General features: G+C 40.2%; 1 protein-coding gene across 1 annotated transcript in view; it reads right to left on the reverse strand.

Annotated features, from left to right (window-relative positions):
* PDE11A (phosphodiesterase 11A) overlaps positions 1-14,345 on the reverse strand; it is a 134,443-nt gene that overhangs the window by 26,337 nt on the left and 93,761 nt on the right. The window contains exons 11-14 of the mRNA XM_074145784.1: positions 10,678-10,824; positions 10,465-10,572; positions 5,119-5,228; positions 1,936-2,026 (exon numbers count right to left, since the gene is read on the reverse strand). Coding sequence (XP_074001885.1) covers positions 1,936-2,026; positions 5,119-5,228; positions 10,465-10,572; positions 10,678-10,824 — 456 coding nt within the window. The remainder of the gene's footprint in view (positions 1-1,935; positions 2,027-5,118; positions 5,229-10,464; positions 10,573-10,677; positions 10,825-14,345) is intronic.

The raw sequence follows: 14,345 nt of genomic DNA on the forward strand, positions 1-14,345 counted from the left end.
CAATGAAATGGTTATTTCTTTTGGCTAAATATTGAGAAGGATTTGAGAATCTAAAGCTTATTTATGAAAAACAATTTTAAACCCAAAGTACTCAGAAGAAAATAAAGCAAAATCTATCAGTAAAACAGCAGCTCTTACAACAGGGGTAATTTACCAAGTTGTCTGATACTCTATAATATCTGTTGCCTTTCTGACCTGTTTCATGGTGCATAAAACCATGCCACTACAAAGCTGAAGATCACTTATACTGAGGTTAGCATGTCAAGAGTAAAGGATACATAGCTCCTTTGTCCAACATGATAAAAGTCTAAAGAAATAATGCAATATACTATGTTTCATTCTAGATAGCAAAGACAGACTAGAATATCAGCGTTAGTGGATAGGATATAATCTAATTTCATCTTATTTGAGAGAAGAGACCAACTGCTCAGCTGGTGAAAGTTGGTGTATCTTTAAGTAGATTGGAGGATCCAAATCTGCATTTATTTCAAACTAAGGGGTGTTGTGTTCCATTAGCAAACAGTATCTATTCGATAAAAATCCTGTAGGATTCATTTTCTGTTCTAGAATTGGGGACTGGAGAAGAAGTTGCCTGAATGATCAAAGAGGAGGACTTGCATTTCAAGTAATATTTTACATCTCTGAAAGAAGCTGGAGTAGATTCCAAAGAAAAAGTATTTTTTTCATAAATTTATTGATTTTTGAGATGGAAAAGATAAAGAAAAGCACCTAGGCTGACATGAGCTATAAAGTTCCACAGAGTTGTTCATGCCTTGAGTCTGTCTTCAGAGAGACATTCAGTTCTGATGAAGATTTTCGGAACTAGAGAAATCACTGTTTCCCAGGAAAGCTTGTTCCAGAGTTTGAACAGTCTCATTGGTTTAGAAAAAAACCAAACAACAAAAACCCCTTCCTTTTTTCCTATTCTGAACCAGTCTAACTTTCAAATGCTGCTTTTACTTATACCTTTTTCCTTAGTAATACAAGGAGCTATTTTATTCCTAGTATCATCTTTTAGGTAAGCTAGACTAAGTAGATTGAGATGTTTAAATCTCATGCTGGTGCTCTCCTTTCCTATATGTACTTTTTAAATATAACGTCCAGAAACTGAGCTCTGAAGCCACAGTCCCATGGCTAATCTCTGTGGCACTGTACACAGTGGTAAAGCCATTACCCTGTTCCCACTTGTCTGTGATCACGGGACACTCCCAGATGCTCTTCAAATGTTACTGCAGATCAGCACATGGTCTCCAGTTGTGCTGCATTAACAACATTTTTGTTTTTATATATACTGAATGCATTTTGCAACACCCTACCTGTGTAAATTAAGAAAATACATCCATTGTTTTGCAAGGATTGAATGTCCATCCTTCTGCTTTTCTCGCTTACTCTGTGCCTGATGCACACTGTCACACAAGATATTTACGTGAGAACTATGTCTTCAAATGTATCTGCAAAGCAGCTAATGTATTTTGGACAGCACAATATTACGGATAGTATTTTTTAAAAAATAATTTAGAAAAATTATGCAAAGCCATCATAAAAATACTGATTACAGAAAGACCGACAAAGAAATTAAATTGGTCCAGGATGACTGTGATACTCTGAATATAACACCTGTGGGGCACGGTAAGAGAGCTTGTTTCTCCTACCTATAAACCACTGAGAAGGATATATGTAAGACAACTGAGGAAAGCTGACAATATGATTAGGATATGTTCTCCTTGCCCTTAGCTGATTGAGACAAATATGATCTCTGGGCTCTATGATCAGCATTTGTAGTTGTTTAATTTTGTGCTAGTTGTGACCTTTGTGGTAACCAATAAATAATTCCTCAAGGAGAGGGCATTAAAAAGGTACTGTGTGTGGTATTTCCTTTCTCCAGCTGAAACTGCCCAACAGTTTACAGTGAGATTAATAGCAACGCTTTTGTACCTCACTTTGGAGAATCATGACAGCATGATTGAAATGGTGGTGCTCCAAGGTAGCAGAGGTGCCGTAGAGCTGAGCTAAGGCTGATCCGCTCCTGAAACAGAACATGGGGAATCAACAAATACTGATCGTCTGCTAATGAAGCAAGTTTCAGAGACGATTTAGTAACGAAAGCACGTAGCCACGCTCTCCCTCTCCATTTCACCAACCACACTTGAGATATCTGACATGATCAAAATAGAAATTTAAAGCCATTTATGTTCCAGACCTTGGTAAATATCATCAGCTGACTAAAGATTTTCCTGGAACTACATGAAATTTTGTAATGTAACTCAAAGCGCCTGAGTGATGCAACAGCATGGGCACACCACTGTGCAGTAAAAACAAACAGTAACGTCCTTGAGCCGGGACCAGCTGTTCTCCTACTACTGTTTTTTTTTTTAATTATTATTCTTAATAGATATAACCACAATGGCTTACAATAGGTGATTACAAACTCTTTTAAAAAAAAAAAAACAAACCAAACCCAAAAAAACCCAAGCCAACCCAAACCCACAACAACAAAAAACCTGAAAACTCATTGAAGTTCTGTCTGTATGTAAAACAATGCACTTAAAAAAACACTAAGGTAAACAAAAAGCACAAGTGAGAGTAGTAAATATAAAAGTAAAGTTTAATATCTCCTTAGAATGTATTTGCTCATCATGCTTATTGTCGAAAACAAAATTAGCTTCAAACTCCACAGAGCAGGTGAGTTTTCTAAGTCTAAAGAACAAAAATCTGCGGAATACAATTATAAAGTTGCAAATCGTTGGGAGGTGCAGAGAATGGGACTGGATTGTCAGAATAGTTACTGTTCACCATTACTTCACTTCTGGGACCCAGCCTAAAGCGACAAGATGGGTTTTCTTTCCAAAGAAGTGAGAATAAGAGATTATGCTAGAGACAAACAAAAAGAGTCTCGTAGGAGCATATACCATAAAACTGCACCATACTGATATTTAATTATCAGAAGCAGGTATATTAGAGAGAAGGATGTCCAGGAAACACCATCCCTAGAGAATGTAATGTTGAGATACATAACAGAGCCATTTCAGATAACTGTGATATTGCCTCCATCATATACCTCTTGAACTTTCATCACACAGAAAAGCAGTATTGAACACTGGAGATAAAACAGGAAAACGCGATGCTTAAATTTGTAAGTCAGGTTAGAGGAATAAATCACAGCTGCTGTTATGAAAACTACAGCTTCTGTTTTCAGGGATGTTTTATACATATGCGGTAATGTTTGTCTTTTGTTAAATGTCTTCAGCAATTTCTTTATGGGGTCGTAAAATGGTAGCCTCCTCTTTGTACTCTGTTGTCAAACAACAAGTATAAGTGATAGCAGGCTAATACTGAAACCACTACCTTTAACTCAGCCATCCCTCTGCACAAGAGATATTGTTGCGGAACGTTACAGTGGAGAAGCGGTTAACTTAATCAGAGCCTAAAGCAGTCAGGATGTAAATCTTAGGTCTCCTTTTTGTAAATTAGGAAGATAAACATCAATCAGCTGAGCTTCCTTCTCATTTGTCTCCTCTTTTTGATTCTCTTCAGGACTCAGCTGCAAAAAGGCACCTAGAAGTGCTTGGTAACCTTTGCACCATCAGCTGTCTTTTGAGCGCTGCAATTGATTTTCTTTGCTATGGTGACTGAAGATCCAGACAGTGTCATTGTTTCATTGAGACTTTACAGCAACACCAATAGCTCAGGAAATGGCGGCTTAGTGAGTATCAGAAACATCAGTTGGAGTGACGGTTCACTGAGGCAACTTGCCCCCAGAAATTCAGCAGCCCGTGCATACACACATTGCAACATAGTATTTCCGCACAAAGTAGGACAAAATAGGCTAATACAACATCACCCTGTCTTTCAAATATCTTTGGACAACCATCTGACCACTTCCCCGTCATGCTGGTGGATTAGCAGTAATGCAGAACAGACAAAGCTGCAAATGCGTGTTGGGATCTGCAGGACAAAAGAGAGCCTCATGGTCTCATATTCTGACTGTAGAGGACCTGGGTAGTTGAGAAAACAACATGGGATTTGGAGGAGTCTCTGCGCCTGACATCTTTATTTCACAGCTTGGCTAGGATGCCGTCAGGCGACATTTCCTGTTGTCCCTCCCTTGTTCTCAGGGAACACAGATTTTGGAAAGAATTTGACCTTGGTCAAGGGAGTTCCCTGACTTCTACAGTAAGAAGAAATATCCTCAAACCTTCCACAAACCTGCTTCTACCTCACCATGTTTGAGGGCAGCAGCCTAGAAAGTAAAATATATGCAAATTCAGAGATGCTGAATCAGGTCCTAAGCACTTTGAATAGAATAAAATAATTTTTTAGAATTGAAAACAGTCTGGAGGGCAAGATTTCATGTAGGTCATGTAAGAATCTGCTGTCAAGATCCAGTTCCGTGTTCTGGTGGGTACTGACTGTTGCAGGGGGGGGGCAGCCCACCCCTGCCCACCGCAGTCTGTCTCCGAACAGGCTCTGTGTGCTCTGGTGTGTGGGGCAGGTCAGGGAGGAGGCATTTCTAGAGGCTGTGAACCCTGTGTGCTCCACAACTGATGGGTATGTGGTGAAGCAACTCCTTCAGCCACCTGCTGCGGACATTATGCATCAGAGCTCCATTGTGATGGCAACGGTTTCATACTTCGTAAGATAGGAATTACTTTATGTATGCTTGCCTATACTGGTGTGAAAGCTGTTGTGTGAAAGCATGATTTCAGTTTTACCTATTTTCTTTACTTCTTAATAGTTGAACAAGGTTTTGCTTAACACCATGCATTCCAGCCAGCAAGAACAACCCAGACAGTCAGTTTCAGTGTTTCCTGGGTTGAATACCAGAATCAATAACACCTGAGCCTGAAAAGAACATCAAGTTTTGGCACCACGTTTCAATATGCGGTGTCAGTTCACAAGGGGTAACCCAATCAACAGCCTGATACAAAGGACAAGCCAGCAATTACGCAAAAGAACAGAGAATGATAAAGATGGATAGTCCCTCACTACATACAGGAATAAGAATGTTTGGCCTTGGCCTAGGAGGCCTGAAATTAATGCTTCATTCTTCTTCCTAGTCACCTTTTGCTCTTCTGTGGAAGAAAAACAAATTAAAGTAATACAAATTAGAAAACTTACTTGGCTTGGAAGGCATTGTTGGTTCCCCTGTGGTCAAGGTCATGACATAAGCATCCCACAATCAAAGCTAAAATTTCAATTTCAGTCAGAATCTCCTGAAATCCTGCAGTCTGAGAGCAGAAAAAAAATAGCAGCTGTAACTATCAGTAGCAAAAGGGATAAGTAATGTTAGTCCATCGAGCAACAGTCAACTTTGTTTTGATACCATGAACGTTTCAGTAAGGAGAAGATAAATGCTTTATTGTCATATTATATTCCCTGCTGTATGTTACATGGTTAGCAGAATAGATAATGTCCTTGGAGTGATTTGTTTTTATCTCTCTGTTGCATTTCCAGCCTGCCATTTCTCCACTACCCAGAAGGCACTAAAGGCAAAAAGAGCTGAAAACAAACACCAATAACTACACACTAAGACAGGAACTGGGATTACATATCAGATAAATACAAAACAAAATTGATTCTATTTTCAAACTATTGTTCAGAGAAGTACTTAGACAGATTTCTTGAATCCTGAGGTGACCATCTTAGTCAATCCCTACTGACAGAGATAGCCGAGATGTTAAATCAAAAGACCTACGAAAGAAGCCAGCTAAAATACACTCCATGGGACTGTTAGGAACTACGAAGAGATTTGTTATCTGGGACAGATGAAATGAAGCAGCATCATTTAAAGAGGAAATGTCTCAAATGGCATATTTCTGCTGCAGATACCCACTTGAATTTGGGAGAGAACTTTGAAAACTGATGTATTGAAACTTCCCATGAGCAGCTCAGACCAGATATGCCCATGTGAATGGGGGGGCTGATCCCAGAAACATTTTTTTGCCACTACTTCTCCCCATGGATACTTGCCATACCAGTTTTTCTGCCTGAACTGCCTCATGTCAGAAAAGAAATACCACTGTTATTGCTAACCTCAAGCATCCTGAACAGATCCTGTCTGGATCTGGTGCTGGGGCCTGTGGGGGACACCACCTCTCTGGTGCCATACACCTTACCCATGGGAGAAACAACCTGGTGCTTCAACTCTTCAGGAGCATAAGGACATATTGCCTGCAAAAGTGACTGACTGAGCTGGAAAACCATAACACCTGTCTTTCTACAGTGCCAGTCTCCAATGACACTCCTCAACTAGCCACACAATCTAGTTAGTATGAAAGGAAATTATACAAAAGGAATATAAAATACATTTATATTGGAGAACCAAACCAAGGCTGAACACTAACAGTGTGTAAGAAATCCTGAATTCCATTGATTTTCAACAGGCCATAATTTCATGCACTGGCAAGAAGAGAATTCAGTGATACAAAGACAGTGAGTATTAGTGGGACTTAATGTCCTTACCTGGTAGGAACTTACAGCCCACTCAGAAATGCCAGCTAATTGCTGCAATACCACATGAAAAGTCTGTCATTCACTCTGAAGACCACAAATTCTACTTAAATAAATGTCCAAGTATCCAAGTTTCAAGTATCAAATCCAAGTATCCTCTGTTTTCATAGTTTGAAATGTGGCTGCAGTTAATATTAAGGCAGTACAGGGAACCAAGCTCCCCCAGCTGCTCAGGAATGCATTTCAGTGGGAACTGAGAAAGTGCAGGACTTTCTACAAAAGCTTTATAATTGTACTCAAAGTTTACATATCAGAGAAGGTGATCAAATATCCTTAAATTCCTTTCATATAGAATCCACCGGTATACAGAGTAACTTGACTATTATGAGAGAGATTCTCCTGATTTCTAGTGGAGTTGCCTTTTTTAGTTTCAGTAACAGCTACCAAGGCAGAGGAAATTCTCTAAAAACTAGCGTTTTGCCCTTTTATTTTCTAAACATTGCTCTTGGATAACAAATAATAATCAAGGTCTATTTTTAAAAAAGGGATTAAAAAATAAGTTTGTAACTGACAACATGCCACGTGTCAAGCTTCAAACTAGAGAAAACATTCATGGCTAAGTTAAAACAACTTAAAATAGCAGTTTTATAATTTAAAATTGATGCTGTAGTAAATATTCTTTAGCATAACACAAGCTTTGATTAAACTCAAGGATTCAACCTGTATTGCAAATGCATGAAAGCTGATTAAGGAATTTATTAACAGTAGCAGTATCTCAAAAATAAATGCAACATTTTATTTAATCAAAAGCCTTGTTATCGAACATATAAGAGAAATATAGCATAATTCACTCAATAAAAAAACATTTCATTTAAAACAATGTTACAGTAAGGGGATATCCGCTTTGAACATAATGCAGGAAAATACAGGATTGCATTTCCCCATTTTTTTAATTTACACAGAGAGAAAAAATACATGGCTATAGACGATGGTGCAGTAAAATTTATTTTCACCAGAAAAGGAATGACCCATAACTCATGAGTGGCAGAGTCTCCAGTGAGTTATGGAGGTCATTCTTTCATGTGAGGAAATGAATTGCATTCATTACACCTTGTCCCACATTTATATGTTTTGTTATTAGCACACCAGATTGGATTTTAATTTTGTATTGCTTACTTGTTCATTTTTACTTGTTGAAATAAGTATCAACGTGAACTGTGTTAGGCAAAGGTGTTGATAATGAAGCCTGAGCTGGATCCTGCTGTTTGCTCTCATGTGATGTCCCTAACTCACAGGAGCAGTTGTGCTTCCATGCTTGTCTTCAGAATATTTGGGCGAGTCTCAAATACAGAAGTATGGCTCGCCGGACCAGGCTTATAATTTTTCAATGTCTAACCGAAGGGAGAAAACACATACTTAGATATACAGGAACATACCTTAGATATGCAGAAGGCTGACCCATGAGTGAAACAACTAGTTTAAGCTTTGTTGGATTTCGGTTGTTTGGCTTGTTCAACCCAGCTGAATTTTCCTTCTGCATTCATTGGGAGCATGGTCGGGCCATTAGAGGCTACCGCATTACAGACCAGACATTCCTACGCTACAGTAAATCCTACCTGAAAACACCCTAAAATAGACCTATTGGTTTATATTTGTGATGCAGTCAATGCTGCTGACTGTCATGGAGAAATCAGGAATAGGGTGCAACAACTGCACAAAGCAGTGCCACCTTGACCATCTGAGCCCCTCTCTGATGGTCAAAGAATTTTTCCCTTTTTGCAAGTGAAAAAACAAGGCACATACTAACTCGAGTGGTTCCTCCAAGACAAATGCAGTAGGAGCAAGCCTTGTGCTACTACTAGTCTCTTGAGTCTTTCTTTTGTGTCTTTTTTCACAAGATCAGTCTTCCTACCTCTGGAAGGGAGAGCAGCCCAAGCGGATCATACGCCTGAACTTACTCTGTTCTCAGCCAGAGCCACAGCCAAGTGGGGTGGGATGCCTGGCGAGTCCAGTGCTGTGGGCACAAGCAGCCAGCCTTGGAATTGCTCGTTTGGTTTCTTACCAGGAGTGTGGGCAATGAAATGAGCTTGCCTTGAAAACACCCTATCACCTCCCACAAACAGTTGCATCTCTGTGCTGACTGCTAAAAGGATCCTGAAATTATGCTTTAAGAACCACGGTCAAAGCAGTTTATGGTTCAGACCTCGCAGGCTGGCTGTTGAAGCAGCAGGGATCTGCTTTCTCCTTGCTGGCTGCCAGCGTAGTCACCGGTAGCTGAAATGGAGATGCCTGGTGGGAGAGAGTGTTCCCCGCTGAAAGAACAGCTTGCTGAAACCTGGCCTCGGAGCTCCACCTAGAGGTTCTCATGGGTGAGGTTTGAGGGCTCCTCACCCCCTGGCAGCAACGGGCAGAAATTAGTGTAATTCCCAGCTGAATGGCACTGCCTGACTTTGCCCTTACTCCTCAGAGTAAAAAGCTATTCGACTTTCTATAACCGGGGGCGGGGGGGGGGGGGGGGGGGGGAAGGGGGAGAGGCATGTCAAGTTTATAAAACATTAAAAAACGAGATTTCATTAGAGATCATCAGAAAGCGCTGCTGAAACAATGTTAATTCTGCTCAGCTGATCAGCCTCATGCCCAGAAGAGGTGACCTTTCTCTCTTGTTGAATGTCTCCATTTCCTGTGTCTCACGGGGTACGGAACAGCTTTGCTACGCTTCTGTAAATGCTCACAGAAACAACCCCACAGAGCTGGGACCGACCTAGCACTGGACCAACCGCTACCTGCCTAGGGGATGTCATACTCCATTTTTTTCTTGCCTGACACACAAAGTTCTGCCACAGGGACGATGTCAAACAGAGAAAGGCAGCTTGGAACCCACACGCAAGACAGCTGTGTCCTGTGAGCAGGAAACAGGCCACCGACTGTCACAAGTCCACGTCACACAGCGCTGACCTGTGCTGTGAATGGCACAGGCTGCGGAGTCTCCACCTCTACAGACAGGGTCCCGATGCTAACCATGCCACAGAGACCAGCCAGCAACAAGAACATAAACATTCAGTGATTAAAAATTAGGGAACAAGCACGTGATATCCCAGATAAATAAATACTTTCACAAATGCTATTAATATGACCACTTTAAGGTTCACAATAGATGATTCTGGCCATTAAAACTGACCATGAAATAAAAATGGAAAAACTTGAATTCTTATTTTTATCTGGAGATAAGACAAACCCAAAATGTAAAGTACAGCGGAAAGCGTTGTGTGCACACAGACATTTTGCTTCTCTTTTGCCATATTAACCAGAATAACAAACATCCAGGACCACCAAGCCTTTTAGTGATATATTTACAAGAACTAACTAAACATGAATTATTTCATGCAGTGAGGTTGCTGTGGGGTAGGGAGAGAGAGCAAGAGCAGCAGTACTTCCAACAGAATTTACTTGGATGCTGAGATGAGTTACTGGTACTGATGGAGATACATGGTTCTAAAACCCAGAAGTGTTACAGTGTTCAATGGAGACACAAGATTCACTTAGATCACTATGTTGGAAGATAATCTTAAAATGTTTAAAGGCAATACCTTCTACAGCTATTTAGATTAAGCTGGATAAGAAGGTAATAAATATCAACCTAATAAACACTCCTTGGATTCTAATCTTCCTTGTTTTTGTACTTCTCAATTTAAGAGTCTGAAATAAATGTCAAATCAAAGAGTTCCAAAAGAAAAACATTTTTTTAAGATCAAGATCTATAATAACAAGCTCACTCCAAGACTGCCATCTGTTTTCAGTCACTTTAATGTGCCTGTGATATCACTGTCACTAAACGCTGTAGGGTTTTGCCAAATATGCGCCTCCTTAAGTAGAATAACCTAATTCCACGTGCATTTCTATTGGAAACGAATATCATAACTAGAAAAGAAATCAAATGTCGGAAAATGTTTAGACATGTAAGGCAATGTGGCAGTAAAAGCTCTTACGGGATTGTGTCTGTAGCTGGATACTTACAGTTAACATGGCAAACATTAGCTGGCAGACATTGAAAGCGTGCCTCCAGTTGTGATACAAAACCATTCGATAATTCTTCCTAACTGTCAAAAGCCACCTACACAGCGTCTGAAAAGAAAAGTAGAAATTGCATCAGGGCTACTAAATGTACACAAAAGGACAGAGCAGTGCCAACACAAAAGTAGCAGATATCACTGCAGTGCAGATGGTTACCTCGTAGTCAATTTTAAATTTCTGAACCATTCCAAGTTCCATGAACATCCGCAGGGCTGCAGTAATCATGGCATCCACATCAAGTGAGAAGTCATCAAAATGGATATCATCAATGCCAAGCTCTGACACCAGAGGGATGTTTGCTGCCTGAAAATGCCAAAGGGAAAGGGAAACTCCTGATTCAAAACTTGGGTCTTTTTTTTCCTGTGTCACTTACAAGAAACCATCCATACATCCGTTCTGACCTGCCAATACATCCCCTGCTTGATTTGATTGCCAAGCAATAACAGTCTTCACCTGAGAACTACAAACATGTCAAGCTAACAGAGTGGGGAAACAGTGGGAAGGAGAAGAACCTGGTATGAGCAGGAAATATGCTCACCACCCCAACTGCAGCCTGTATACAGCATTTAGACTGTGAGAGCTGACCACCTTACAGCTACTGCAGTAACACAATATATTCCAATGCAAATTGCAATGCTGTAATGCAAGAAACATCTGGACAGCCAGCAGCTGGGAATTTTAATTACTACCATTCAGAAATGCAAAGCAAATACACTGCTCTGCAGAATTCCTTCATCCAAATGTCTTTACATTCATAAGCATATAACTGCCCTTTGCTTTACGTTGTTCACTACACATTCATAGAACCAAAAAGAGTAATACAAGAAATGTCTAGCAGAAGTACTTTTCAAAGTAAAATAGAAATAATTTTCAACATACTGATTACGTAGTAAGTCAATAAACAACGGCAAAAGCCTAACATTTTGTTTTGTCCACGTAACAGCAGACTTTTGTTCTGTTTGTAAGAGAGGAACGACCTTTTCATGCACACAAAGCCATATGAATGAGTGTGCAGGACTGGCTGATGCATACAGTTGCGCACACAGATGTGCTGTGGCTGGGCTAGTGGCAGCACCTGCGGGAGCCAGGCAGAGGTGCTGACAACCCTCACGGGCTTGTTTGCCCTTCCTTATGCCCCTTCGGACTTGCCACTCATCTCCCTGGAGAGGGCAGGTGGAGGAGGCTGCATTTGCTGAAGGAGCATCTGTTCCCGATCTCCCGCGGTGAGGCGGCGATGGGTCAGGTAGAAACCTCGCAAAGGGGCTGGATCCAGCCCACAGGCCATGAGCTGGACCGTGCTGAATTTGTTAAAATCGCACGGACTCAGCTGGTGTGGCACATCCAGCTACTCACTTGCATAAAATACTGATTTGTTCATGCAGCTGTAAGCTCACCTTCACAGTTACAGCTTCTATGTGACCACCTTATGATTTCCTTTCTGAAAACTTGTGTTTTGAAACATTGCACCCTAACTACAATGAGTTACTGATGTGTAAAAAGCTTTTTCTAGTGAAAGGGAAAGTGCCACCGCGATAATTGCTTTATGCAGAGATTAAGGGGGTTTAGCTATACCACATAAGAGAAGACGGTGCAAACCTGCCATAAGATAGTATTAACACTGCAGTGTTAACATATTTGCTAGCTAGAAGAAAAGTCTTTTCAGCTCAGCGCCCAGTAAAGCATGCCAATGCCACAAAAAACAGTCATGGCCTTAATGCCAGTGAAGTTAACTGACGTAGAAAATACAACAAACCCTTCAAGTCAAATGTCACCCCAGGACTCAGCTGAAGAACCTCTGAAGCACGCAGGCGGAGATGTAAGCTCTATTAACTGCATACTTACTTTGTCTGCTAGTGTACTTAATGCAGGCTGAATCAATTCAGCATCTGTTTTTGAATAATTATTGAAAAATTTGAAATCTTTCTAGATGATCCCAGCAGGAGTTACACCTTAACGCCCTTTAAGATCTGGCTGAAAAGCTACGTATTTACATCTGAGGTAAAGAAAGAAAGAAAATACAGGGAGGTGCGAAACAGGAATGCTGGCACAGAGACTCTGTTGTCCAAATCTCCAGCTGTCTTACAAAAATTGTGAGTTTTTTATCATTCAGTTATTCTTCAGAGCTTTGGGGGATACTCAAGATGCATACTAATCTTCAGTTTATGAATACGCTCATTGCAGTAAATGCATTCTCTATAAAAAGTCTCTGAAGGAAGAAACACATTTGTCCATCTTACTCATATGTTCCTTAGAGAGAAGTTTAAATAACAAAGATGCTGAAACAGAAGCACTTGATTGTAAGTAGACCTACTTGAAACTGTTTCATCAAAACTACTCTTTACAAACCTACTGCTGCATTTTCATTAACTTTGAAGTGGTCTCTGATTAAAATTTTCATGGGTTTTGTCCTCTTAAAGGAAAACAGATATATTCCTTGCTATTTTTTACTGGAAACAAGCACTTTCATCAGCTTGTTACAGTTCAAGGGAGAACACTTGAAGCAGTTGCTCAACTAAAATTGTTTTTCCTTTTGTCGAACAGTGGAGAAATAACAATATATTCCAAATCTATTACAAACTGAACAACAGGATATTAACAAAGCAAGTCAGAAACAATTTCTTCCCACATCAGTCTGAAACTTAAATATTTATGAGGTTTTACATTCCTAAATTTAACAGGAGTGCCATAATCCAAAATAACTGCTGAATTAATAGCCAGGAGATAACATTTGTATAAAAGAACCATTTGCTTTACAACAGCAATAAAGGAAACAAAAGAATTATGAGTGTTGAGACTAATTTGAATAATATTAAAAAAAATGATGTGTTGTGGGGCTGCAGCAGTATTCTGGCTGCACCTGGCATTGTCTGTCCTCAGCTTCTTATGCTGGAAATTCAGCAGTCCAGGGTTTATATGAGAACAGTCATTAAAACGTCATTTTTTTAATTACAAAGATAAAAAATATTCATAATACAGAATATTAAAACATATCCATCCCTGAAATTTTGCTACACTGCAGGACAAATTCCAGTGGATTTCTTAAAATAAACAGCAATAACACCACTCTCTTCCAGGAAAACAGAGGGGATGAAAGTACCATGACAATAAGAGGAAGGGGCAGGCAATTAAAATTCAAGTTACAGTGAAATTATTTTTTAAAGCACCCCAGTGATTTAGAATCACTTAAAAGGCTTGCTTCCTTTTGAACGTTTTGAAGTTCAATTTCCCCTTTCTAAAAACAATTAAGAACATTATACTCTGAAGTCTTTTTACCCTGCAGACCAAGCAATTTCAACGCTCTTCATCCTTGAGAAAAATTCACATGACTTTTCTGTGAGCTTATGGTAAATTAAAGCCGGATGTGCCTTCTCTGGTCATATCGCCATAACCCCTGGTACTAAAGCAAAAATTTGTCTTGAAAGGAACCACGAACACAAGTTGGGCTTAACACATGGAAGGCAACTGGTCTTGCCTAATAAAGTACAAACAGCACTTACCAGGCTGGGAAACTATCACCACTTGTAGGCAGCTTGAAAAAGAGGATGTCATGCCCCTGAATGAGAGCATAAGGACAAGGTCTGTGGCCTCCCCATACTCAGATGTGCATGGGATGGGGTGGAATGGATTGAGGAAGAAGGAAAAGCGCCTTTGTACTCAATTTGGGATTGGAGACATTCTTCTTTCCTCATTGCTCTCATGTAAATTGCTTCACAGCCTGCTTGGTACGTCAACAGCTAGGAGAGGAGTGTAAGCCTTACCTTACATCAGCTATCAAATGACCATCATTCTTCCAAACACGTGCAACACCAAAGTGACTTCTACCA

The sequence above is a fragment of the Numenius arquata genome, chromosome 3 (assembly GCF_964106895.1).
Source record: "Numenius arquata chromosome 3, bNumArq3.hap1.1, whole genome shotgun sequence".
Lineage (NCBI taxonomy): Eukaryota > Metazoa > Chordata > Aves > Charadriiformes > Scolopacidae > Numenius > Numenius arquata.